At 60.6% G+C, this 25,386-nt stretch overlaps 2 protein-coding genes across 4 annotated transcripts in view; one reads left to right on the top strand and one right to left on the bottom strand.

The window, feature by feature from the left end:
* Positions 1–9,267, bottom strand: part of ZDHHC9 (zinc finger DHHC-type palmitoyltransferase 9) — a 12,666-nt gene extending 3,399 nt beyond the window's left edge. Inside the window, exons 1-5 of the mRNA XM_039731173.1 lie at positions 9,177–9,267; positions 8,535–8,828; positions 1,698–1,858; positions 999–1,157; positions 51–188 (exon numbers count right to left, since the gene is read on the bottom strand). Coding sequence (XP_039587107.1) covers positions 51–188; positions 999–1,157; positions 1,698–1,858; positions 8,535–8,701 — 625 coding nt within the window. The 5' untranslated portion in view covers positions 8,702–8,828; positions 9,177–9,267. The remainder of the gene's footprint in view (positions 1–50; positions 189–998; positions 1,158–1,697; positions 1,859–8,534; positions 8,829–9,176) is intronic.
* Positions 9,268–10,584: 1,317 nt separating this feature from the next.
* On the top strand, positions 10,585–17,644 carry UTP14A (UTP14A small subunit processome component). 3 transcript variants are annotated; one of them, XM_039731249.1, is made up of 14 exons: positions 10,585–10,662; positions 10,906–10,970; positions 11,158–11,222; positions 11,334–11,476; positions 11,578–11,733; positions 12,602–12,721; positions 13,912–14,006; positions 14,108–14,231; positions 14,314–14,391; positions 14,832–15,180; positions 15,325–15,710; positions 16,104–16,291; positions 16,359–16,458; positions 16,773–17,644. In XM_039731249.1, exons 1-14 carry the CDS (start codon positions 10,609–10,611, stop codon positions 17,169–17,171), a joined length of 2,322 nt encoding a protein of 773 aa, XP_039587183.1. In that variant the 5' UTR covers positions 10,585–10,608; the 3' UTR covers positions 17,172–17,644. The 3 variants fall into 3 exon arrangements, with proteins under 3 accessions (XP_039587183.1, XP_039587182.1, XP_039587184.1); XM_039731250.1 differs by having other exon boundaries at positions 10,609–10,662; positions 15,331–15,710; XM_039731248.1 differs by having other exon boundaries at positions 14,832–15,710.
* The last annotated feature ends 7,742 nt before the right edge of the window (positions 17,645–25,386 follow it).

Here is a 25,386-nt window from a genome sequence, read left to right as displayed (position 1 = left end):
CTCCCTCCCTCCCTCCCTCCCAGCTCTCAGAGCTTTCCAGGCAGACTCACTCAGTGCTACGTAGACGATGTTGAAGGTGAAGATGTAGATGGTGAGGAGGGAGAGCGAGAGGATGAAGAGGTAGAAGTAGCGGTAGTTCCTCTTTCCCACGCAGTTGCCCACCCAGGGACAGTGATGGTCAAAACGCTCTGGGGAAGCCAAGATGAAAATTATCACTGCCCTGGCATGGCCCTGCCCACCTCTAGATCCTTGTCCCTGTGCTCCCACCCCAAAAATCCCCCAGGCTGACATAAACTGCCAAGTTCAATCCTCTGCTCAGTCAGAACCCCATATCCTGGCCTCCTTTCAGGAGGTCAGAAAGTCTAAAATTGTTCTGTGATTAGTCATTTTGCACATTAAGATAGAATTTGGGCTTGATCCCTCATGTGTCTTCTCTCCCTGGGGTACAACAGCCACAGCACATGGGTTAGATGAAGGCCTGGGAGTCCCCATGTTCTTACCCTGGAATAATCAGGAGAATGTTCAAGAAACTACATAAACACTCAAAGGCTGTGAGTCTGAAGAGGAGGAAAGGGGTCCAAAAGGACAGGATTTCTGCCTGGAGCAGTGATGCTGAACATGAGCCAGTTACATACACAGAAGGAAGACAACAACCAGGGCACCCCAGGGAATGACACAATCTCTGTGCTGGTGAAGGAGTTGCTGTCACCTGAGACACAACTCTCCACTGGAACCCTCCAGTCCTACAAGGCCAGAGTCCAGTGGGACTCAAAAATGGGCTGCACATGTACACAGAGCAGCTGGACTCAGTTATTGACGAAGTCCTTACAAAGAGAAAGCACCTGGCTCCAGGCTCTGAGCAAACCTCAAGCACAAGACGAGGCAGCCTGGACATTCCAGCAGCCCAGAGCTGCCCAGCACAAGGCTGGGCACAGGTCTGTCCCTGTCCCGAGGCTCTCTGTGAGGAGCAGGCCAGGCCAGGCCCCAGCACCACTCACCCACGCAGTTGTCGCAGATGCTGCAGTGCGAGGCGCGGGGCGGCCGGAAGATCTTGCACGTGTAGCAGTACTTGAGCTTCACAATCTGGTTGTTGATCTGGAAGTTCTTGATGCGCGGGGGCGGGCGCTGACCCTGCGGCACGGTCCCGTTGGTGGCCTCTGCCAGAGAGAACCAGGCACAGATCGGAGCTGCTGCTACAACATGACAGGCCTCAAACGACAACTCACTTCCCTGTGTTTCCTACCAGTGGGATTGGAGCCCGCTGGCTCCGGAGCTGGAGGCTGCAGCTCTGCTCACACAGGCCAGAGCCAACCTGGCAGCTTGGAGGCAGGAAAAGGGATGCCAGAGCTTTATGGGCATGTTGAGAGTGGGCTGGGTGTTATCACCTGCATCCACCAAACCTCCTCTCTTCCTGAAGGATCAAGAGGACCACTCCAAGCTTTCTGCACAAACTGAGTTTGTATGTACACAGGTATGGGAGATAAAGCAGCAGGTGAAACAGCTCCCAGAGAGGGATGCAGGTACATTGTGCTGCCTTCTTGAAACTCGGCCAAGTACAGTGAGCCAGCAGACTGGGACAATCCTCACTTTTGGCGGTCCAGCCAGGAAGATAAGCTCTGCAGGGACTGTAACCTAGAAATATGCCATAAATAGGGAGGCTTTTCCAGCCCTCACCAGCTTGGCCACTTCACACTCACCAATCTCCATCTCAATGAAGGCCGCCTCGTCGGGCAGGGCCCTCGGGATCACGCCGGGGTCGCTGAAGCTCGTCCTCAGCAGCGTGGCCATGGCAAACAGGAAGAGAACTGCTGCAAACACGGGGATGGCCGGGGATAGCTGGACCGCCAGGTACCGGCACCTGTGGACACGGGGCAGGAGATGATGGGCCAGAGTCTCATTGCCTGGCACAGCACCAGAGCCCAGGCACTCCACAGCACTGCTTAGATCTGGAGCAGAGAAGCTGTTCAGTACATCCCACCACCACAGGGGAACACTCCTGGGGCAGCTCCCACAACCAGGCACCATCACAGCATCTCCACGTTTTCCACCAGCTAGACACAGATATTTCCCAGCATTTGTTCTGTTTTCAGCTCCCATTTTAAGCAATGCCAGAAACACAACCAGGCAGCTGGAGAGACCTTGTCCATTACATTCCTGTTGTCAAGGGATGGGCCAGACCACTGGGAGAAGTACCCAAGACCTGGTCAGGGACCCCACACCTGGAGTGCTGGAAGGTATGGAAGCCTGTGGGGATGGTGGGAATGTCTGGCTAACTCCTAAAGAGCAGGAGCTTCCTGCACCACAGAAATTATTGGGATTAAGCACATCCTGTGCTTCTTAGGAATGGATTCCTGTGAAGTGCAACATCCCCATGCAACAAGACATTTGGCTTCCTTTGGCTTTGCTGAAACAACAGACCAGAACACTCCAAATAAATCAGAAAGGGCCCTGCTTCAAGACTCCCCCAGCTCAAAAGGGAACAAGGTTTGTTTGCTCTATAGATACAGCAAGGCCCAACGAGGAGTTTATGGTGCTGATCCCCCTGATAGACGAGATGCAAAGGGAGCATGGGACTCATGTCACCATGGCCGTGTTGCTCCTGGACACCCACAGCCATGTTCCCAGAGGTGCTGCAGCCCTAGCCGTGTGGGAGGCCTGGGCAGAAGTCATGTTTTAGAGACATTCTGGCCTGAAAAAACCCGTATTCTACCCTGATTCCTTCAGTGAACCCTACTGATGTTGGGGTGAAGTTCCTATGGAGCTTTGCTATGGTTTAAGGGAAACCCCACTAAATCCCACCACTTGTGCCATGTCTCACCACTCCTCGCACACATCCCTCCCAGCCTCCTGATGCAGCTGGGCACCCAGGCTTTCAGGCACTCAGCTTTCTAGGATCCACCCTTTATCCCAGCTGGTGAGGGATGGATCCAACCCAGACTCCTGCTGTTCCACTGTTACTCTCCATGGGAGCATCAGGCTACTGCAGTGAGGGGCGAGGGATTGTCCTCCCTGGAGGGCTGCCATCCCAAGCAAGGCAACTTCCATTGCCTTCACAGCCCTATTTAATTCTGGATGGCATTCCCACCACAGATTCCCCAAACACAAAGCAGTTTCCAGCTCCAGCTGGCAGCACCAGGCTCCGCAGGCCCACTGCAGGAACATTTCCTGGGCCATTGCCTGACTCCAGCGCTGTTCCCCACGTGTGACAGGGACAGAAGGCCTGCACACTGAAGCTACAGCACACTTCAGTCACAGCTGCAACACCAGAAGCCCACAGCAACACAAAGGGTCTGGGCCTTAAACCAACATCCTTAATTTCAGACACTGCACACTCTGCCGTTCCCCAAAACAACATCCCTGTGCTCAGCCCTGCCCACAGAGGGCCAAGCTTATCGTCTTCAGGCAGCCCAAGATAACTTTGCATTCCCTTTGCAAGGGCAAAGTCCAGGGACAGCTGCGAGTCAGTCAGCAAGTAAACAAAAACCTTGGAGCCCACCTGGGGTAGAAATATGGGGTTAGGGAGATGGAACATGGATTTGGGTGCAGGTCAGCCTCTTCTCCCAGGCAATCAGTGACAGGACAAGAGGACACAGCCTCAAGCTGTGCCAGGGGAGGCTGAGGTTGGACATCAGGAGAAGGTTCTCCATGGAAAGGGCTGTCAGGCCTCAGAAGGGGCTGCCCAAGGAGGTTGTGGACTACCCATCCCTGGAAGTGTCCAAGGAACAACTGGATGTTGTTCCAGTGCACTCAGTGCTCTGGTCTGGTTGACAAGGTGGTCACCAGTCACAGGACTTGATGGGCTTGGGGGTCTTTTCCATCCTAAACGATTCTGTGATTATTCCTTTAACAGCTGGACACTGCCTGCCCCAAAGGGCTGCAGCCTGACCCTTGTGCAGCTGATACAACAGCTTTTGGAACTGCTGTGACAACATGAATGTATTGTGGGTTTAAATATGGATCCATGAGCTGTGTTAAAGCTGCACCATGGCCCTCCTGCTTCCACACAGGCTTAGCTTAGCTTCCCTTAGCTGGGTGGCGTCTGCGGCCCCTTGCAGGTGAGGGCAGAGGTAAGAGCCAGAGGAGCTCCCACCATGGTGAAACTGCATCGCCAGGCCCAGCGTGGAGCCCAGTGTGGAGCCCACCATGTGCCTCCCACCCTCCCTGTGCTGATGGGCCCTCGCTCTTCAGGTGACTTCCAGGGAACACGTCCACAGCAGGGAAAGCAGCCACACAAGGTTCTGCCTTGGTACTCAGGTACTCACTAGCACTGGGGTATCTTCAGTCTACGCCTTGTCTCTAAGACAATTTCACTGCTCAGGAACAGACATTTAAAGATCTTTTGTTTGGGAGAGCTCAGAGCCAACAGAGATGCTCTGTTGGCATGTGAGGATGCTGCTCCCCCATTCCCAGCACCATTTCTGTGCTCTGGAGCATTTTGCCACCAAAAAGCAGACAATAACAGCACTATCACAACTCATGGTCACAGCGGGGTGGGCTGGGGCAGGAAGGCTGAACAAAGGGATCATTGGAATGGGGAGCAGGGGGAGAAGCAGCTGGGAAGTGCCATGAGTTACGATGCTTGGCTGGTTATTCTGCACCAGCTTGGGAAGGCCTGTTGTAATCAGCACATTGAGCAAAGTTCTGGAGGAAGGGGAAAGCCACAGGGACTGCAGCCACGGCCACAGGACAGCACATCTCCCAGGCAGGCCCACCAGGGCTCAACACAAGCTCCGTAGTATCACTCACCCACATCTCACCTGCAAATCACCTGTTTCACCTTCCTCAGCTACAGCACAGCCACATCATGTGCCTGGTCTGGGTGCCAGCAGAGCTGTATCTTTCCCCAGTGCCTGACCCTCAGCAGGCACTTCAGCCTGGCTGTGCTGGGCGCTCACACCAGGGAAGGGATGGTGTCCAGCAGCCACTGTCTTTGCAGTAAGCGTGGAGCAGCTGCTCTGAAGCCCGGCCACACCACAACTCTGTGTCCAGGCCCTTCCCAGCAGCACCAGGCAAGGCTGGAGCTCTCCCTGGGGCCTTTTCCCACCTGCCCGCAGTGACACATCAACTGTCAGCACACACCATGTGTTTCTGACACAAATGAAGCCGAAGACAGGTGTGTTATGCTGACGTCATTGCTCCTTTCCCAGCTAAAATCTCAAATCTCTGCACAGAACCCCAAGATCCACCCAGGAATGGGAGTGCCACAGAGGATGTGGAGGCTGCAGAGAGGGCAAAGTCATCTCCTGAAAAGGAGCCCACATATGAAAAAACAATCAATCCAAACCCCAGGAGTGGCCACCTCCCCCAGAAACATGAACAAAACAAGCTGAACTTCGGACACCAAAAAGTTCACTTCTATTGAGAGATATTTCAATCATTAAAAATCATGAATTAACTCACGTGTAAGTTTTGACCATGCTTGACACAGATCTAACCAGAGGTAATACCAGCTCAGAGGCCCCTCTGTGAGTCTTGGGTCTCTGGGCTTTGAAATCAAAACTAAAAAAGGGCAGTGTAGGTGTTTTCAACTCATCAGAAAACAAAGACATTTTCATCTCTACAAAGCTAAAAGAGTAGGAAAAACAAAGTGACAAACATGCCTGGCATTGGAAAATCCAAGAGCAGCTCCTTCCCATGAGGAGCTGGTGTTGCTGGTGGTATCGTGCCTCTAACATCTACAGATGTCAAGTTTTGTGCTGAAAAGCCAGAGACAAAAGAAATCCCATTCCCTTCAGCTGAGCGTGGAAGTCACTTCAGGAGAGACAGGAACTGCAAAGGGAACTCCCAGCCTGAGAGCAGGCACTGCATCCCATCATCCCAGTTCCTAAAGGGATTTTTTACAAGTGCTTTATCTGGTCTCCTCATGCTGGAACACCTCAAGCAGACAGCAGCTAAGTGCCCAACCACAGGGCTGACATACCATTAGAAGTCTGAAATAATGCCAAGAGGATGTGAAACTGTATTTTATGGGACGTGTTATGGAGCAGACCAGTTAAACACAGGTGTTCGACTCTGCAGGGAGCAGCCCCAAGCAGCGGGTGAGAGAGGTGCCCTTGGGCAGAGGACTCCAGTGCTCGCTGCAGAGCCCTTCCCGGAGCCAGCACAGCTCCGTCCCTCTGCCTTATCTAAGAGGGAGGAGTCGGATCCCAGGTACAGCACTGAGTTCTGTTAGCCTCTGGCTCCTGTTTGCTCCAGGCTGGAGAGATTTCTCCAGTCCCAGAACACAGCGCTGCGGTTTGGGGGTGAACACACAGAAATTCCCACCCACAGGGCTGAGGCGCCTCAGCCCGCTCGCCTGTGGACACCGTGGAGCAGCCGGCAGCACTGGAGAAACTTGAGGAAAAAGCAGCACCAGCAGCAGCCCCACGAGCGCGGCCCTCGCCCAGGGCTGGGAAGGAAGGGCTGTGGCTTTTCTGCTGCCCTGGGTGCCGGTCCCCACCGGCCGCAGCTGCGAGCGCAGCCAGCGCAGCCCGGAGCGCCGGGATCGAGCCCAGCCCGGCGCAGGGCGAGCAGCCAGACAGATCCTGGCTCCAGGCACCCCGAGCCGTGCTCAGACAAGGTGTGACTGCGCAAGTGATTCAGCTGAATGGAGCAGGCAGCACGGCACAGCCTGCAGTGAGCGGGCGGCGAGGGAAGGGCTCCTCCGCCCACCGCACTCCACATCCAGACACCAACTTTAAGGGGGAAACCACGAATTTCCATGCAAACACTAAAGAATCTGCCAAACACTGAGACAAACGGACAACACAGTGAAAGATCGAGGCTGAGATCCTCACCCAGAGCTCCCTACACGTGCAGGGCAGGCAGGGCTCCTGAGCAGCCAAGCTGCTTATCTCAGCCTGATCAGTGAAATAGAGACCTTGGGGAGTGTTTCCAGCTCCCCAACAGGCAACATTTCATCCCTATCCCAAATTCAAAAATCTCCCCAAAAGTTAAAAAAACCCCTCTCTCTTCCAAACAAAAAATACTGAGGTGTTCTGCACTGAAAGAATCAAATGTATATTTGGATTTTCCCAAACTTTTCCTTATCTCCCTCAGATGATTTAACTAAAATTCAGAGGTGATCCTGTTCCCAGCAGCATTCTCCCTGCAGAGTCCACCCTCCAGGTCTAGGCATGGCCTCAATGTCTTGGTGCAAGCGACTCCTCCACAGGCCTCTGCCTGCCAGAGCATGGAAAGGGGCTTCTCAAGGAATTTCCAGTCACATTCCTGACTAACCACAGCCTAGGTCTGGAAAACAGCCCTGGCTCACTCTGCCTTAGCGCAACCACGGCAGAGCGGGATGTGGTTCACTCTCCTGCTACGGACAGGATCCACAGGGAACCAGAGCAATTAAACCTCAAATCAGTGTTTCTGGTGCAGCAATGAGTGTTTCTGGAGCAGCAACACTTATTAGTTCTTCCTGTAAGGCAGGAAGGCTCAGCCCCGTTTTTCAGATGGAAAAAACCCCAAACATCAAACCAAGAGTAGTGTCACTTGGTACCTCAGAATTCAGACTGAGCCAGGGATAATTTGGGCAGGGAACTAGGGAGAGACATGCTGGGCTAGGGAATGCAGAAACAAGTTCCCTGGCTTAGGAATGATGCTGAAAAGGACAGCATCTGGGCCGAGGGCTTTTTGGAACTGCAGGAATAGCTAGGGCTTAGCCAGCGAGCAGGTCCTTCCACTCATTCTTCTTGGCTCTGCAACCTTTTGTATTATCCGACCCTGTTTCAGCCTGTCTGCTGCCCCAGAACACAAACATGCCCATGGAGACCGAGGAAGGGAAGTTTTTCAGTTGTATAGCTGATCCAAGTTCATCCTCTAGCCAGCCAACTGGGGTGTCCTGCCCCCTCCCACAGCATCAGCCCAGACAAACATAAGCTTTTCCCTTTTTGCTTGACTTTTTTGATTTTAAAATTAGTCTAAGGCCACCCCACTCCCCAGCCCAGCTCCCAGGGAGAGCTGAGGGGAGAGGACAGACCCCTCTTTTTCATCAGGATCAAAGGTTTTGGCTGAAGGTCTTTAGGCTGCTGAGGTGATGTAAAGGGTGGTCAGATCCTTCCCAAATACCAGCATGGCTGGTATTTGGCTGCAGCGCAGCCTGGGGCTGGGGGCAGGTCAGACTGGCAGGAGCCCCGAGCTCACTCCTTATTAATCCTCCTGGTGGGGCTGATGTGGGGGCTGCATGTCCCCTGTGGGTAGGGACACAGGCTGTGCCCAGGGCTGCAGCAGCAGTACCCCGGCACTCCGGCTGTCCTGGAGCCAGGAACACTCGGGACAAGAGAGTGCCAAGTCGCAGACAGAAGGTGACCCACGGGGAAGCAGGGCCAGTGTCACCCCCCGGCAGGGCTCCGGCAGGGCCCATTCCCCTCAAAACCTCCAGGGTCAGTCTGCTGAGGGCGAGGAAGCACATCTGGACAGGGAGAGCCACAGAGCCACCACACTCGGCCAGGCTGCGCCGTGCCGGGCTCCCCTCCCTCTCCCGGAGGCCCCGGGCACACGGGCCCATGCCCATCCCCACGCCACCCCCGTGGGGTCCCAGGGGAACTCACTCGAAGGCGAAGAAGAGGGCGCAGGTGCCGAGGATGAGGAAGAGAGTCAGGTAGAAGATGCCCTTCTGCCGGGCCATCATGATACGGCCGTCGCAGCAGAAGGTGTTCCTGCCCGGCAGCTTCTCCCATTTCCGAACCACCTTCTTCCTCGCCACCATCACCGACATGGCGGGGCCGTCACTGGGGCGGCAGCGGCCGCCGCGCGTTCGGGCGCTGCTGCTGCTCCTCCGCCGCCCGCGCGCCCAGCATCATCGGGGCCCCGCGGGGCCGGGCTGGGCTGGGCTGGGCCGGCGGCTGCGGGAGAGGGAACGGGGAGAGCGCTCTGTCAGCGCCAGGGCGGCGGCGGCACCGGCACGGGGGGCGGCGGCCGCCGTCGCCATGGAAACCCCGCGCCCGGGAGGGGCGTTGCCGTGGGAATCCACCAGGGAGGGGGCGCGGGGCGCGGGCAGGAACACCCTCGGCCGGGCGGCTCCGCACCGGGAGGGGACGCGGCAGGGCCGGGCCACCGGGGCAGGGCAGCCCCGGCTCTGCGGGCTTGCCGGGAGCCGACGGGGAGACAGCAGAAGGGAAGGGCTGGAGAGGGGACGGGAGCGGACGGGAAGGGAGGGAAGGGGACGGGAGGGGCCCCGCGCCACCGCTCACCCGGTGCCGGTGCCGCTCGGGCCGCGCCGGTCGCTCCCACCGCGCCGGGAGAGGCCGCCACGCCCCGCGCCCGCACGGGGCGGGGCCGCCGCGCCCATTGGTCCCGCCGCGCTATCCGCCCCGCCCCGCCGCGCTACGCCTTCCCATTGGGTTCGCGCACTGTCAGTCCGCGGCAGCTCCTCCCATCGCGCCGCTTCGCGCCACTCCATTGGCCACCACTGCTGTCACTTCGCGGCGACTCCTCCCTCCCCGCTGTTTCTCGCCGGCCCATTGGCAGAACGTGCTGTCACTCCGCGTGGTTGGCCCCGCCCGGGTGCGCACAAGGGAGGGCGGGGCCGGGGGCGCTCCGGTTGGGCTGGGGACGGCTCCGGCCCGGCTCGGCCCTGCTCGGCTCGGCTCGGCCCTGCCCGGCCCGGCCCCCGGCGGCTCCCGCCAGACCTGCCGGTGCAGCCCCCGGCGGGGCACGACCTGCGCTGCCCCTCGTTGCTCTTTTTGGTTTTCTCTCACGGCTGCCCGCAAGGACCGGGCTGCCGAGCCCCACGCCGCGGGGAGCGCACAGGACGCTCCCGCCGGCGCTTCCCCGCCCCTCCCCTCCCGCCCCATCCGCTCACTCCCACATTTCGCACAGTTTTCACACGGGTTCGCACCCCCAGACCGCGGGGTTGGCCAAGTTCGGAGAGCCCACCGGGATCCCACCGATCCCTGGAGTCCCACCTGGGGCCGTCCCGCTCCTGGCACCCCGGCAAAGGCGGGCCCGGAGCGTAAACCCGAGGGCAAAACACACAACTTGTCCCGCGGCTGTTGCCGTGGGGACAGGAGCAGAGGGGGAGCAGCTCCTTGTCCCTGTTCCTGCTGCCCCGAGCGCCCTGTGCGCCCAGCGCGGGACGGGAGAGAGGAGGAGAGGAGGAGGAGGAGGAGGAGGATGCCGCGGGCGCAGTGACAGACACTGACACCGCTTCCTGGCTGAGAACTCCGTGTGTTTGCTCCAACGATCCCTGGGATCCCATCAACCCCAAAAATGCTCCCAGGAACCGGGTCCGGCCGGGCGGGAGGAACCGTGGGTGCGGCATTGGCGCGTCCCGCGGGGAAAGAGCGAATCCTGCAGTCCCGGGGGCCGGACGGACCGACGACGGTCACGGGCGGACCGACAACCCTCCCAGGTGCTCTGGCCCGCGGTGGCACCGCCGGCTCCCGCTGCCTGGCGAACCGGGGCGTCCCGGGAGGCGTCCCCGGTGCCGCCGTGCGAGGCCGGGACGGCGCTGTCCGCGCCCCGGTCCCCCCGGGCCCCTCGGTCCCCCCCGGTTCTCCCACCCCGCCCGCCGCTCCTGCTGCCATGGCAACCGGGACGTCACGAGGGCGCGCTTTGCGGCAGGGCGCGAGGGCTCGGCGCGACGCTCGGTGGCGCTTTGCGGCAGTACCGGCGTGCGGGGCCATGGCGGAGGAGGAGGCGGCGGCGGCAGGGAGCGGCAGCGAGAGCGAGGAGGGGGTGAGCGGGGCCGGGAAGAGCGCGACGGGCTCTCCGAGCGGCCTCCACCGCTATTCGCGGGGCTCCGGGCGCTCTCCCGGTCGGGATGGGCGCAGCGGAGGACGGCGTGGCCCGGCCGGGAATGTCGGGTCGCGGATGTGGGGCCCGGGACCCGGCCGGGCGGCGCCGTGGGGGCACCGGGCAGCACCTGGGAGAGGGCGCTGGGGCCGGGTTGGGTCTGTGACCACGTGTGCCGTGCGGCAGGAGGATGGCGAGCGGCGGCACCGGCAGCTCCTGGAGGCCATCAGCGCCTTGTCCGGACGGAAGCGGTGAGTGGGGCTGCGGCTGCCGCGTCTGCCCCGGGGCTCCTGCTGCAGCCGCCTCGCGAGAGGCTGCGCAGGAAGGGGGCCAGGGGAGACGGTTCTCGGCCCCTGCCCTCGGCACCGGCCCCAAATTCTCCAGAGCACCCGGGGGTACGAGGAGCCTTTGGGGTTGTTTTCTGTCTCTCTCTCGCAGGCGGAAGCTGGCGGAGCGCTCGGAGGCCAGCGGGCAGGTGTCTGAGTTCAATGTCACCTGCAAAGGTGAGGCAGGGAGCTGGGCAGGGCTCGGGGACCTGGGATGGCGCTGCCCCCCGAGAGCCACTGTGGGGCTGGGACAGCTCCCTCACCTGGCAGCGGCACACCTGTGCGTAGGTGCTGGGGAAAAGCTGGTTCTGTCGGAGCTGCTGCAGCCCATTCACCCCAAATCCACGCTGGGCAGCGTGAGGAAGGAGCTGGCCAGAGTGAAGCGGAAGGCGGCGGTGGAGCTGCCACTGAGCAAAGAGGAGGCCAAGAGGGTGAGTGCAGGGAGCCAGGGGGTCTGAGCTGAGCCCCAGGACCCCCGTGCTCCTCCCTGATGCTGGCATCACCTTTCTCTGCCTGTCCTGTTCCCCGGCAGGTGGTGAGGGAGGCTGCCTACGTGACCACGTCGAAGGATGTGGGGAAGTGGCAGCAGGTGGTGCTGCAGAACCGGCGCGCCGAGCAGCTGGTGTTCCCCCTACGGCAGGACATCGCCACCGTGGCCCCTCTGGAGAGAGTCACCTCGGCGTGGAAGGTGCCACTGGGGGTCACACGGCTGGGCTGGCTCCAGGATCAGCTGGGCAGGGCGATGCCTCCTGGCTGTGCTGGGGGCAGTGATGGCAGGCTCAGCCTGGCACTGACAGTGGGCAGGTGCCTGCTGAGCTGGGGAAGGTCAGAGGGGCAGTCTGTGTTCGTCCACAGAGTAGGTGTGTAAATTCCATCTGGGACAAGCCAGGTAAGCTGTGAGCAGAGGGTTTGGAGCCTGCTCTGTCCCCTCTCCTCCTTGTAGCCTCTCAGGGCCAGGCACATGGGACTGTCCCTTGGCCACAAGTGCTGAGGCAGAGGGGATTGGTTTGCCAAATCCTGGATGCCTGGAAATATTCCTTACAAAAGAGAGATGTGTTTGGTTTTGCCTGAAAGTTCCTGTGGGGTTGTGCTGCTGGCAGGAATCCACTGCTGTCCCTGGGAGTTGTCAGATGTCCAGGTGAGGGAGGGGCAGCCCCTGCTGAACTCCCAACAAACCTGTCACTCACACTGATCTGCCCAAAAGTCCCTTTCTGTTTTGGAGGAACATGGCATTGTGTGGCCTGGAACTCCTGCTCCATGTTCTTGTGTGGTGCCCCCTGGTCAGCACTGCCTGGCAGCTGGGATGCCATTTTTCTAATGTGGGAGGAATTCTACCTGCCCTCACCTGGCCATGTGGCTGGGAGAGTGCCCAAAGGCTGTGGAGTGGGACCCATGAGAGGGGCTATGACCACCCAGTCCCCCAAGGAGGGGATGCTTCTCTGGGCCTTCCGCAGACCAACTTGGGGGCACTGAGAATGGATGGGGACATCCAGAGGAGCACTGGCCCTTGCAGTTCTCCTCTTGCCATCCTTTTGCCATATCTACTGTCCCAACAGGCCCGAACTCCACTGGAGCAGGAGATCTTTGGATTGCTCCACAAGACACAGCAGCCCGTCACAGACCCGCTGCTGACACCAGAGGAGATGGCCTCAGTGCAGGCCATGAGCTTGGAGGAGGTGAGGCCTCGCCCGGCTGGGCCCTGGCTCTGGGGGCCTCACGCCGTGATCCCCATCCCTCACCCTGTACTCCCCGTCCCTCACGCCCTGCTCCCCGTCCCTCACGCGCTGCTCCCCATTCTCCCCGTCCCTCACGCCGTGCTCCCTGTCCCTCACTCCCTGCTCCCCATCCCTCACTCCCTGCTCCCCGTCCCTCACTCCCTGCTCCCCGTCCCTCACCCCCTGCTCCCTGTCCCTCACTCGCTGCTCCCCGTCCCTCACCCCCTGCTCCCTGTCCCTCACTCGCTGCTCCCCGTCCCTCACCCCCTGCTCCCTGTCCCTCACTCGCTGCTCCCCGTCCCTCACCCCCTGCTCCCTGTCCCTCACTCGCTGCTCCCCGTCCCTCACCCCCTGCTCCCTGTCCCTCACTCGCTGCTCCCCGTCCCTCACCCCCTGCTCCCTGTCCCTCACTCGCTGCTCCCCGTCCCTCACCCCCTGCTCCCTGTCCCTCACTCGCTGCTCCCCGTCCCTCACCCCCTGCTCCCTGTCCCTCACTCGCTGCTCCCCGTCCCTCACCCCCTGCTCCCTGTCCCTCACTCGCTGCTCCCCGTCCCTCACCCCCTGCTCCCTGTCCCTCACTCGCTGCTCCCCGTCCCTCACCCCCTGCTCCCTGTCCCTCACTCGCTGCTCCCCGTCCCTCACCCCCTGCTCCCTGTCCCTCACTCGCTGCTCCCCGTCCCTCACCCCCTGCTCCCTGTCCCTCACTCGCTGCTCCCCGTCCCTCACCCCCTGCTCCCTGTCCCTCACTCGCTGCTCCCCGTCCCTCACCCCCTGCTCCCTGTCCCTCACTCGCTGCTCCCCGTCCCTCACCCCCTGCTCCCTGTCCCTCACTCGCTGCTCCCCGTCCCTCACCCCCTGCTCCCTGTCCCTCACTCGCTGCTCCCCGTCCCTCACCCCCTGCTCCCTGTCCCTCACTCGCTGCTCCCCGTCCCTCACCCCCTGCTCCCTGTCCCTCACTCGCTGCTCCCCGTCCCTCACCCCCTGCTCCCTGTCCCTCACTCGCTGCTCCCCGTCCCTCACCCCCTGCTCCCTGTCCCTCACTCGCTGCTCCCCGTCCCTCACCCCCTGCTCCCTGTCCCTCACTCGCTGCTCCCCGTCCCTTACCCCCTGCTCCCTGTGCTCCCCGTCCCTCACCCCCTGCTCCCCGGCAGGCGCGGCGCCGGCGGGCAGAGCTGCAGAAGGCCCGGGCAGTGCAGTCCTACTATGAGGCCAAGGCTCGGCGAGCGAAGCGGATCAAGAGCAAGAAGTGAGGCTGTGCCTGTGCCGGGCTGTGCCTGTGCTGGGAGGGCAGGGTGGCCCTGCCTTGCCCTTATCCTGCCCAGCCCCTGAGCCGCCCCTGTGCTGCAGGTACCACCGCGTGCTCAAGAAGAGCCGGCGGCGCCAGGCCCTGAAGGAGTTTGAGCAGCTGCACAAATCTGACCCTGCGGCCGCCTTGGCACGGCTGGAGGAGCTGGAGCAGCTCAGGATGCAGGTGCTGCCTTGGCATCTCTGCCTCACCCCTTGGGAGAGCCCTGCTCCTTGGGGAGCTCTGTGTGATGCTTCTCTTCCCCCAGGAGCGGATGAGCCTTAAGCACCAGAACAAGGGGAAATGGGCCCGATCCAGGGCCATTATGGCTAAGTATGACCTCGAGGTGAGATGGAGCCACAGAAGGGTTTGGTGAGAAGGGACCTTAAAGCCCATCCACTTCCACCCCTCTGCCATGGGCAGGGACACTTTCCATTAGACCAAGTTGCTCAAGCCCTGGCCAGCCTGGCCTTGAACATTTCTGGGGATGGGGCAGCTGCAGCTTCTCTGGGCAGTCTCTGCCTGGGCTTCCCCACCCTCACAGGAAACAATTCCTTCCCAATATCCTGGCTATCCCTGCCTTCTGTCAGTGTGCAGCCATTCCCCCTTGTCCTGTCCCTCCAAGCCACGTTATAAAGTCTCTCTATCTCTTATAATCCCATTTGTATACTGGAATGCCGTGACAAGGTCTTCAGCATTGCTTGGGGAAGGGGGGTAGGCTGGGGTGGGCAGGAAGGTTGGGAATGTTGTCTCTGCCCTGTGTTAGAGCCTCTCGGTGCCTCCCAGGCCCGCAAGGCCATGCAGGAGCAGCTGGCCAGGAACAAGGAGCTGATGCAGAAGGTGCGGGTGGAGCCGCCCCCGGAGGAGCTGTGTGAGGTGCCCGAGGAGGACACCACGGCCGTGCCCACGCCCAGCGGGGCTAATCCCTGGATGCTGGGCAAGCCCAGTGGCCTGGCCCCGGAGCCTGAGGCACAGGAGGGTCCAAGAGAGGACACAGTGCCTGGTGCTGTGGAGAACAAGGACGAGATGGAGGAGGAGGAAGAGGAGCTGTCAGAGGAAGAAGCTCTGCTGCAAGACTTTGAGCAGAAGCGACGGGAGCGGACAGGGAGCCCCGAGGGGCATGGCAAAGACCATGGTGAGAAGCTTGAGGCCCAGGGCTGGCTGGGCTGGGAGTGCTGGGGGCTTGACAAAGGAGGGGGGATCTGGGGACAGTTTTTGGCTGATTTCACACAGCTGTCCTTACTCTATGCCCTGTGGAGTGACCATTTCTACCCTCAACATGTAGGTGCTGATGAGACTGAGACTGGTGCTGAGCAGCCCAGGGACAGCCCAGTCCCCCCAGGCTGTGCTGAGGAGCTGGTGAGTGCAGGGCTGGAGCCTCCCCCTCAGGCCCAGGAACAGCTCCTGCTCTCGGAGCAGCTGCACCGTGTGCAGACCATGGAGGATGTGGAGAGTCTGGCCAAGGAGGAGCTTGTGGAAGAGCAGGAGAAGCTGGTAGCCCTGAGTGCAGGGAAGCGAGCACAGCAGCAGGAGAAAGGGAAAGCTGGGGATAGACATACCAAGAAAGCACCAGCCAAGAGGAAGATAATCAACTTGGAGGCTGTGCTGGATGGGAAGCCCCAGGAGATGGACTGCCCCAGCCTGCCTGTGGTCCTGGAGGAGGAGGTGAGCAGGACGTGGCTCCCCCATGCTTCCCAGTACCCAAAACACCCAACCAGTAATGCCCAAACGTTTAAGTCCCAGTAACCCCAAATCCTCTCCTGGTAACCCTAAACTCCCTTCCAGTAACTCCAAACCTCCTCTCAATAACTCCCAGTAACCCCAAACCAGTAACTCTAAACCTCCTCCCAGTAATTAGAAGCCCCAAGCTAGTAACTCCCAGTACTCCTAAACCCCCTTACAGTAACCCCAAACCCCTTCCAGTAATGCCTAGTAACTTTTACCCCTTCCCACTCTCCCCAGTACCCACAAACCCTCCCCCAGTGCCTCCCAGTTTGTCCCAGTCTCTCCCAGTTCCCCCAATAACCATTAAACCCGCTCTGTCTTGTCCTCGTGCAGGAGGGCGGCATCGAGCAGCGCGGGGTGATCACGGAGGCCTTTGCTGGGGATGACGTGGTCGCTGACTTCCGCCGGGAGAAGCGCAAGGCAGAGGAGGCGGTGAAGCCCCAGCCAGTGAACCTGGTGCTGCCAGGCTGGGGCGAGTGGGGCGGCACAGGCCTGAAACCCAGCACCAGGAAGGTGAAGAGGTGAGTGGGGGAGAGCTCCGGGTTGTGCCCAGCCCCACGCCAGCCCTGACCCCTCACTTGCCCACAGGTTCCTGATCAAGCCGCCGCCGGCGCCTCCACGGAAGGACCAGCACCTGCCCCACGTCATCATGAGCGAGAAGCGTAACATCCACGCAGCTGCACATCAGGTGGGGCACGCCTGGTCTCCATAGAGCAGCTGGGCAAGCCTGGGGCATTCCTGTGATCCATTCCCAAAACGTCCGCAATCCCTGCCTGTAATCCCTGCCCAATGTTTAGCTTCCAGCTTAAACAGCTCAGAAGGAGGAGGGATGTACAGGGCTGCTCCCTTGGTGGTGATGGTTGTTCCAGCCCTCTTGGGCTCTGCTGGCAGCGGAAAGGGAAGCAGAGTGTGAGCGGGTCCTGGACAAGTGGGAAGCAGTGAGCATTGGGAGCAGCATGGGCTGGGTGGCTGGGGGCCATTACCCCTGTGGTGTCCCCACAGGTCAGCGAGCTGCCCTTCCCCTTTGAGCGGCACCAGCAGTTCGAGCAGAGCATGCGGACGCCCGTGGGCCCCACGTGGAACACTCAGCGTGCCTTCCAGAAGCTGACAGCCCCTCGAGTCATCACCCGCATTGGCCACATCATCCAGCCCATCTCGGCCGAGGATGTCCCTGACACGGCCCCTGGCAGCGGGGCCAGGCTTGGGGGAGAGGCCATGCCCCGGAGGAATGCTGTGCCCGGGAAGAAGGCTTCCAGGGGGAAGGCTGTGCCCGGGAAGAAGGCTGTGTCCATGGGGAAGGCTGTGCCCGGGCAGAAGGCTGTGTCCAGGGGGAAGGCTGTGTCTGGGAAGAAGGCTGTGTCCAGGGGGAAGGCTGTGCCCGGGAAGAAGGCACAGCCCTGACACTGCAGAGCACGGTAGCTCTGTGTCTGCAGCCAGGGGGCTCAAACTGGAGTGAGCAAAGGAACGAGGAGCAGCAGCTCCTGGTTCTGTCCAGTTCCTTCTACCTCTTTCTCTGCAATAAAACCCAGGGCTGCCCTTCCTGTGCTGTCTGCATGGCTGCCTTGGCAGTGTCCAGGGCTAGGCTGGGCCCTCCATCCTGTCCCTGGGGTCCATGCAGGGTCAGGTGCTTTGGCTGAGTTGAAAGTGAACTTGGTCAGGATCTCATAGTGGAGCAGGTCTAGGAGCGTGGTGAGGGACTGGAATAGCTGCCAACATCCTCTCCTTTTGTCTTTTACATCCCCATTTTTGTACCTATATAGATCTTTAAATCTTCTCCAAAGGGGCTTTCTCCCCACCTTGTCAGGCTGAGCCTGGCCTCGGGGGTGTTTCTCACATCCACCTGCACTCAGCCCTAATAAACCCAATCACCTGGATATGGCTGTGTCAGGTGCTTCTGCTGCTCTGAATGTGCTGGGAGCTGGCTCTGTCCACAAGCAGCCCCCACTCCTGCTGCCCACCTCCAGGCCCATGCTCTGTGCCCAGCCAGTCCTCGGAGTGTGACAGTGAGGTGCCTCTCAGGGGCTGGTTGGTGCATTCAGCACAAGTGGAGGGATGTGCCAGAGCCTTACAGACTGGGCAGGGATCCCTCCAGGCCTCTCCCCTCACTTACAACGTGGCCTATGCTCAGCGCTAGTTGGAGAAAGACTTCCCGGCACCAGCGCAGGAGCCGGAGCTGCTGCTGATCCCAGGAAACATGTCCCTCGTGTCAAGGACGCCTCCTCCCACCTTGGCACTGCAGCCCGCCCCGGGCACGGCCCGTCCCCAGGGCCGCCCTTCTCCTGCGCGGCTGGGGCAGAGCAGGAAATGGGGGTCGTTCCGTGGGGTCGGGGCGCAGGCACCCTCCGTGCAGGCTGCGGGTGTCCCTGCCTGCCGCGGGGCCTTCCTAGGCTGGGAGGGGACTGGGAGCTGACGTGGGGCAGGTGTGGCAGCTCTGCCGGGGACCCGACCCGAGAGCCTCTGGCCCCTGCAGCACCCGGGGCCGGGCAGTCAGAGGGCGCCGGCCCGTGATGGGGCCACGGCTGTGTTGCTTGGGGAAAAAAAAAAAAAAAAAAAAAAGGAAAGGAAGCGGAGAGCATTTCCGTGCCGTGACGCCGAGAGCCCCTCGCGAGGCTGGTGGCCCCAACAGAGCCTGCGTCCCTTTGCCATGGGAAATCTTCACCCCGGAGATGTCGTGAGGGGCAAGGGGGGTCGTGTTGGTTTTAGTAAAAGGTGAAGCGCCCTGAAGAGGGAGAGGCAGCGTCCCCTGCCAGCCCCTCCACCTGCCTGCGGTCCCCCAGAGCCGCCCCCGGCAACTGAGGCCAGGAGATCTCTGCCGTCCCTGTCCCTCTTGCAGGGACCCTCCCTCGCCTGGCCTGGCCAATGGCTCTGCCTTCCTCCTCCCCAGCCTGGACAGTGTTTGGCCAGGCACGGTGGGCTGTCCCAGCCCCCAGCCCACCTCCTCAGCTCCAGCCCCGGGTGCTCGGGGTACCCGGGCTGGGGGCGGTCCGGCGGGCCTGGTGCAGCAGAGCTGGTTCGGGCTCAGCAGGACCTGCCCGGTGCAGTCCTGCTGTTTGCCTCTCTGCAGGGAGGGGGAACCCCCCAGGCCCTTTCAGCCCCCGAATTTGGCCCACCCCACGGCAGAGGATGCTGCTGCCGCCCGTGGTGTCACCTGTATCCCTGAAGAAGGAAGCACTGCCCCGCGAACTCCGGCCCTGCCCCAGCCTGAACTGGGACCTCCCCAGCTCCGATGCGATGCTCCCTCCAGGGCCGGGAAGATGATGGGCAGCGCTCAGGTGCAGATCCTGCAGAGGACCGAGGCCGGCAGGTGTAACAGCAACTCAGACCTGGAGCAAGCAGATCTGCAGCTGTCACAAGTTGGATCACCTGGAGCAGCGACAAGACCTGCCGAGGTGCAGATCCCTGTATGGATCCCTGCCTCACACAGAGCTGGTGGGTCTGGCAGCCTGAGTGGGGGTGATGCTCAGCCTGAGAGGGAACAGCTGTAGCCACACATCTGGATCTGCCTCTTCCTGTGAGGAACAGCAGCACTGGACTGGACTGGCTTGAACTGAGGCTTCCAGTACCCAGAGATGCTTCAAATATAAACAGGGACAACATTAGCATGAGCTGCTGGGATGCGTAGGAGGGAGCCTGGTGTGGGGTGACCACTGGTACTGACATCTCTGCCCCTCCAGGCTCCTGCTACAGCACAGGCTCCTCATCGAGGCAACACTTGGCCCTCTGACTTCTCTGCAGAAATGGATTTACTGGGCACAGGAGCTTGGGGTTTTTCAATAAATAACCCGTTCCAGGTCTGCCGCAGGAAGGGGATGCCAGGGATGACCACTTGCGGGCTCCCAGGTCAGAGGGGAAGGGGGTGAGAGCCCTTTCCAAGGGGACAGAAACGGGCCGGGGAACCTGGCACGGCTAAGGGCTGGGGTGGCTCCCTGCAGGGACTTCCCCAGCCTGGTCGTTGTTCTCCCCGTGACAGCAGGGCCGGGTGCGAGTCGAGGAGAACCTGGACAAAGCCCTGTTGTCTCTGGCCACAGCGTGGGCCACGGGAGCCAAGGTGCCGCGGTGCGAGCGTGCAGCCCTCCCTCGGCAGCCGGAGCGCCGCGTCCCCCGAGAGCCGCGGGCGGCTGCGGTTGCTCTTACTGGCCTACTTTCCGCGCTACGTCAAAGCCCGGCTTACGGAGCAGGGAGCCGCGGCAAGGGCGGCCGAGCTGCTCCCGGTGCCAGCGGGGAGCGGGCGCTAATCCGGGCCCGGGGCCGCCCGGCCTGCCTGGCACACGGCGGTGGGCAGCGGGGCAGGGCCGGCGGCGCTGGGGACGGGCACGGCCACCGCGAGGTCCCCCGGGACAGGGACCGACCCGAGAGCAAGGGCCGCTCCAGCGCCGGGGAGCTGCCGGCGCAGCCGGGCTCCTGCACCCGGCGTCCCGGGAGGCCAGTGGGAGCGGGATGGAGTACAAGGCAGATGTAAAATCAACAAACAAAAGGCTTTCCGTCGCTGTTTTTTGGGGAGGTTGGGGTTTGGGGGTTTTGGTTTTTTTTTGGTGGGTGTTGGGGTTTTTTGGATTTTTTGTTTGTTTGTTTTTTTGGGTTTTTTGTGGGTTTTTTCTCTCTTTTTTTCTTTCCTTTTTTTTTTTTTTTCCTGTTGTTGTTTCTTTTTTGTTATCTTTTTTAAATGCAGGCTATAAATAACCTGTAAAATATTTCGTCTGGGCTGTTTCTGCAGCTGAAATCTTGTCCCTCTGGCTTCCCAGGCTCAGGATGTGAATGCGAGCACTGGGGCCGTCATGGAGCACCCCTGGATCCCTGGGGTGGATCCCTGGGGTCCTGTACCTTTGCCCACTGGGATCAGGGAATTTCCGTGTCCCTGAACACCTCCAGCCCCCATGGGTTGGAAACGGTCCTCCCCAGAACGGGCCCGAGCTCCACTCCCCGGGCTGCGAGAAGGGCTGAGCACCGCCCCGGACCGGACGGAGGCGAGAGGATCAGCCTGGCACATTGCGGGACAAACAGGACAGGGGTGGCGAGTCTGGGATTGCAACGTTAGGCTCAGAAATGCTCTCCCCAACATGTCCCGTGCCGGGGACAGGGGCGGTCCCTGCTCCCCGAGTCCCTCAGCCTCCATCGCCCCGCACCAGGAGCGCGCTAACACCCCGTTCGTGCCGCCGCGGTACCCAGTGCCCGGCGCATCCCGGCCGCATCCGGGCGCCGCAGCGGTTTCCGTGGAGATGGCATCTCCCAAGCCCGCACCGCCCGAGCCGAGGGTTTCCATGGAGATGCCGTATCCAACACGGCACAACCTGAGCCGGAGATTCTGCCGAGATGCTGTAGTCGGGACCCTCACACCTCAGGGGGCCCTTCCTGGGGACGTGGGTGGCTGGGGCCCTCTGTGGCTCGGGGTGCCTGTGGTGTTACCCGCCGCTCCTCACAGCAGTTCGGTGACAGCGCTGGGACACCAATACCTGCGGCTGTGAACATCCTGGGGGAGCTGCTGCCAGCCTTGTCACCCTCCAGAGCGGGAACCCACTCACTCGGGCTGTGTTGTCACATTCTGTCAGGGTCTCCAAGAGATGGTGGGTCCCTGCCTGTACCCAGCTGCCTGGAGAGGAAAGGGGGAAATCCTCGTGTCCCCCGATGACTTTGTCCCAGCTGCCACCCTGCAGCTCCCACAGTGTCATGTCAGGGTGGGATGCCAATGGCACCAGATGGGAAGCAGGCACCGTGCTGCACTCCTGCACCAGGGGATGAGGTACCCAGACCCAAACCAGCAGCATCCCAGAGCTGGGGGACACCTGGTTGAGTTCCAGCACAGTCAGTGCACCAAAAACTTCTCGGGGAGAATGTGAAGGGCCTCAAAGGGCAGGACTGAGGCCAAGCTGAAGGGTGAGCAGAGGCAGATGTCCTCCTGGCAGGCAGCTGTGTGTACGTGTGCCCTGGCCAGCTTCATTTGAGCACAGCTGCTGCAGAGGTGGCACCTTCCACTCTGCACACGGCAGAGCTCTGGCAAACCCCAAGCTCCCATGGCAGAGACAGGGGGAGAAGCACAGGAATGCCCCTGGGGCACACACTGGGACATGCTGGGACCCACTTCTGCCCACTCGGTGCCTGTGAGAGATGTGGGGCTGATTCAGCCCCCATGTCCCTCCTACCTCAGCCAACTCCATGCTCCTTCTCCACCTCTGCTCCCAACTGGACCTTTCTTGGCCACTCTTGTCCTGCCCAAGCCAAGGCCATCTGGAGCCTCCATGGGGGCTTCTCAGCTGCAGCAGCCAGGAGCCTGGGAATGATGCCTGAGGCCGGGCATTGCTCGCCATTCCAGCCTCCAACTCCTGGGGGGCCTCAAGCTCCCACACAGCCTGGCCACGGCCAGGACTGCCAGCAGCACTTCCAGCATCCCCAGGCACAGGCTGTCAGATGCAGCACTGCAGTCAGAGCCCAGCTCTTTGTCTGCTGTTATAATTAGGAGCCCCCCCCCCCGGTGGCTACTGAGGCCTGACCTGGGAAGATCAGGGCTGGGGGACAGACACTAAAGGACCTGGAATCTGGAATGGCAGCCTGGGAGCAGGGGCAGGCCCTGTTCTGCCCACAGCCAGCTACTCTCCAGAGCCTCAAGCTGCATTGAAAAGGGCTGGAGTGGAGCCAGAGCTCTGTGCAGTCACCCCTCTCACCCCTGCTAGTCCTGCCGCGCTCCTCACCTGATTTCTGGGGCTCCCCTGGCACCCCAACCTCTGCTCACCCACTGTATTCTCCTCCCCTCCATCACTTTGCCCTTGCCCTGACTGCCAGCTATTCCCTTGGCTCCCAGGCAGAACATGGTTCCTCCCTGCCTTATCCTGGTGATCCCACATTCTCACCCATCCGTGGTGCTCTCCCAGCCCAGGGCTTCTCCTGGGATGTGGAGGAGGAGGAGGAGGGCAGCAGGGACAGTATGTGCCTGCTGACTCCTGTCTGTGCTGCTCACCACAGGCAATGCACACTTCTCCAGCCAGCGCAGAGGCCTGGAGTGGATAAGGAGGAAGAGGCCAATCCTAAACTCCCTTGGATGGTCCAAGAAGAAGCCACCCAAAATCTCAATCCATGAAATTCCCTTCCCGAGGCCGGAGCAGCCTTGTTTTGGCCCCAGCAGCTGGGTTCAAAATGTCAGCCTCTGAGCTCATAACAGATCCAGTTTCTCACGCGGGAGGTGGGACTCTGTCCCGTGTCCCTCTTGAACGCCGTGTCCCCTGGGGAGCAGGGGAAGAGGGGCTGCACAGCAGGACAGCAGGCAGCAGCCTGGACTGTCATGTGCCCCACAGCACTCGTGGCCTCCCTGCCCACCATTCCCTGTCCCGGAGCGCCAGCAGGGAGGACAAGGCAGCCACGCTGACACTGTCACCTTCTATCTGCACTGCCACCCATGCTAGCAGTGTTTGTTGTTGGAGTGGGACAGCCCATGGAATGTGGGAGGACAAGGGCTACAGGAAGAGGTGACACCTCTCCACAATGTCACTGCACCAGCCAAACCCAGGTGAGCTCTGCCCACCTCAGAGGGAGCAGCATGGAGGTTCCTTCTTCAAAAAAGTGCCAAGAAACTCAGTGAGAAGTCTCCAGACCCCACAGAAATGGACATGCTGTTCCTCCCAATGGGACACCCATCCCCTGGCTCTGCAGTCACAGCCCCTCCTTCCCAGTGGAAGCTGAGGTGTCCAGGGCTGGCTCTGCCCTGGACATGGAGGTGACATGGAGCACATGGAGCATCACCTCATCCCTCTTCTTCTGGTGCCAGGAACTACAAGCCACCTTTGCTGCCACCAGCTGCCACTACCCTGCCAGAGGAGAAGGATCCATGGTCCCAGCTCATCCAGAGACGCCTGCCAGCCTGGCTGCTCAACCATGGCTGGTGCTAACGTGATTCCCAGAAAAGTCAGGGTCTCCCCACAGCAGCCTGGCAGGAGCAGAGTGCGCCATGCCCAGCTGGTTGTGTTAACCAACATGTTCTGCTTTCTGGTCAGGGAGGGGGCAATGATGTGAATTCTGCCCAAAAAACAGTGGGGAGAGGAGAAATCAATTAAAAAAGGACACAAAATGGAGCAGTAATGACAAAAGCAGCAGCAACAGTACTGCAGGCCAGGTCAGAGCTGAGTGCTCCCGCCCTGGTGGCCCAGGGGACCAGAGCAGGCAGGGGACACACACATGTCAGGGGCTGCCCTGAGCACTCGGAGGGCTCACAGGTGCCCTTGGACCTGTGGAGCTTGGCAGGAGTCCTGCTGCCCAGGAAGGTGGTGTGCAGGAAATGCTGAAGTGAGGCAGCAGCTGGGGCTGTCCCCAGGATGGAGGGGAAGTAAAGGAGCCCCCAGCTGTCCCTGCAGCATGAGGCCTGGCTTGGTTCCCTTGAGGAATCCCGATGAGGGCTCTTTTATCGTATTTTCGCTAGGACAGATCATTCCCATTGGCATTTCTTCAAGTTAGTCCATGACTGGTGCCTGATTAGCTCCACTCCGTGATGGAGAATGCCCCTTATTTCCCAGACCTTTCCATTTCCCTGGAACAAGAGAGCCACAGAATTTTTCACCACCACCTTTTAAGGTCCTTTGGTGCAAATTATCCCATGCTGAAGATTTTAAAGGTTCTGATTAAATGATGCGGGAGCAGTAGCGTGTCAGAGGATGCGATGGTGGGATGCAGAGATCTCTCGCAGTCAGCACCATGCAACCCTAGGTGCAATTCCTGCAGGGATGGGGTGAGGCAGCTGCAGGATGAGGCTGTTACTCAAACTGTCTGTTTTTAATTGCACCGGGATGCAAATAAGGCAGGTCTTTATGAATCTGGGGTCATGTGCCTGTCTCAGGCTGTGCCAGCCTGGCTTTCTGACCATCACCCAGTCTGAAATGCCTCTTGGAGCACTTCTTTTACCCACAGTCTAACTGGAGGCAACAGTGGGAAAAGGTTCAATATAATGTGGAGAAGTGGAGTAATTCCCGTATGCAGGAAGAGCTTCCTCCCTCATGGCCTTCCTCGGTGAAGCCCTGGCTCTCTGCCTTCCCACGGTTCTGGCAGCCCCGTGTTTCACCCTGCCACCCCTCTCAGTGCTGTCTACAATTCCTGCATCTCATGCCCCACAAGCTCAGCACTCTTCTGCCCACAGACCCCTGCCCCAAACTGCTCTCCAAGCCCGCAGAGCCCTGAAAGGGGGACAGGCCATCTCCTGCCCCAGGCTGCTGTGGCCTTTTCTGCAAAAAAATAGAGCTCAATCTCTGTGTCAGATGTTTTTTCCTCTCCTTAGGCACTGAAAAGGTTTGGGGCTGAGGCTGCAGAGGACTCTCCCGGCAGGTGACACCAGGGTGTGGCTGCCAACCCAGATGTGCCATCTGGGGGTGGCCACACCCTGGAGCCCATGCCCACCTCCCGGAGGCCCCGGCCATGGCAACGCTGAACTAAGAGACTTCGCCGTCGGATGGACCAAACCGGGGGAGCAAACGGGTCCTGCAGCGGGGAGGGCAGCACGGACCCATGGAGATGAGCAACGGAGCCCACAGGGGTCCGAGCACCACACCACGGGCGCGGGACAGTGACATCCTCCAGCCCCCCCCCGGCGCCCACGCAGGATCGCGGCCGCGGTCACCGCAGCACCGCCCCGTTCCGAGCCCAC

The sequence above is a fragment of the Passer montanus genome, unplaced genomic scaffold (genome assembly GCF_014805655.1).
Source record: "Passer montanus isolate IOZ18808 unplaced genomic scaffold, ASM1480565v1 scaffold76, whole genome shotgun sequence".
Lineage (NCBI taxonomy): Eukaryota > Metazoa > Chordata > Aves > Passeriformes > Passeridae > Passer > Passer montanus.
The sequence above is the reverse complement of the archived record's forward strand: the minus strand, read 5'-3'. Positions and strand labels throughout refer to the sequence as shown.

What these genes read in the sequence shown, in the direction of transcription:
- UTP14A (XM_039731248.1), top strand. Translation starts at nt 10,609, where the DNA reads ATGGCGGAGGAGGAGGCGGCGGCGGCAGGGAGCGGCAGCGAGAGCGAG. An exon ending in GTTCAATGTCACCTGCAAAG is followed by an intron (nt 11,223 to 11,333) that starts GTGAGGCAGGGA and finishes ACCTGTGCGTAG; the next exon opens with GTGCTGGGGAAAAGCTGGTT. An exon ending in AGCACCAGGAAGGTGAAGAG is followed by an intron (nt 16,292 to 16,358) that starts GTGAGTGGGGGA and finishes ACTTGCCCACAG; the next exon opens with GTTCCTGATCAAGCCGCCGC.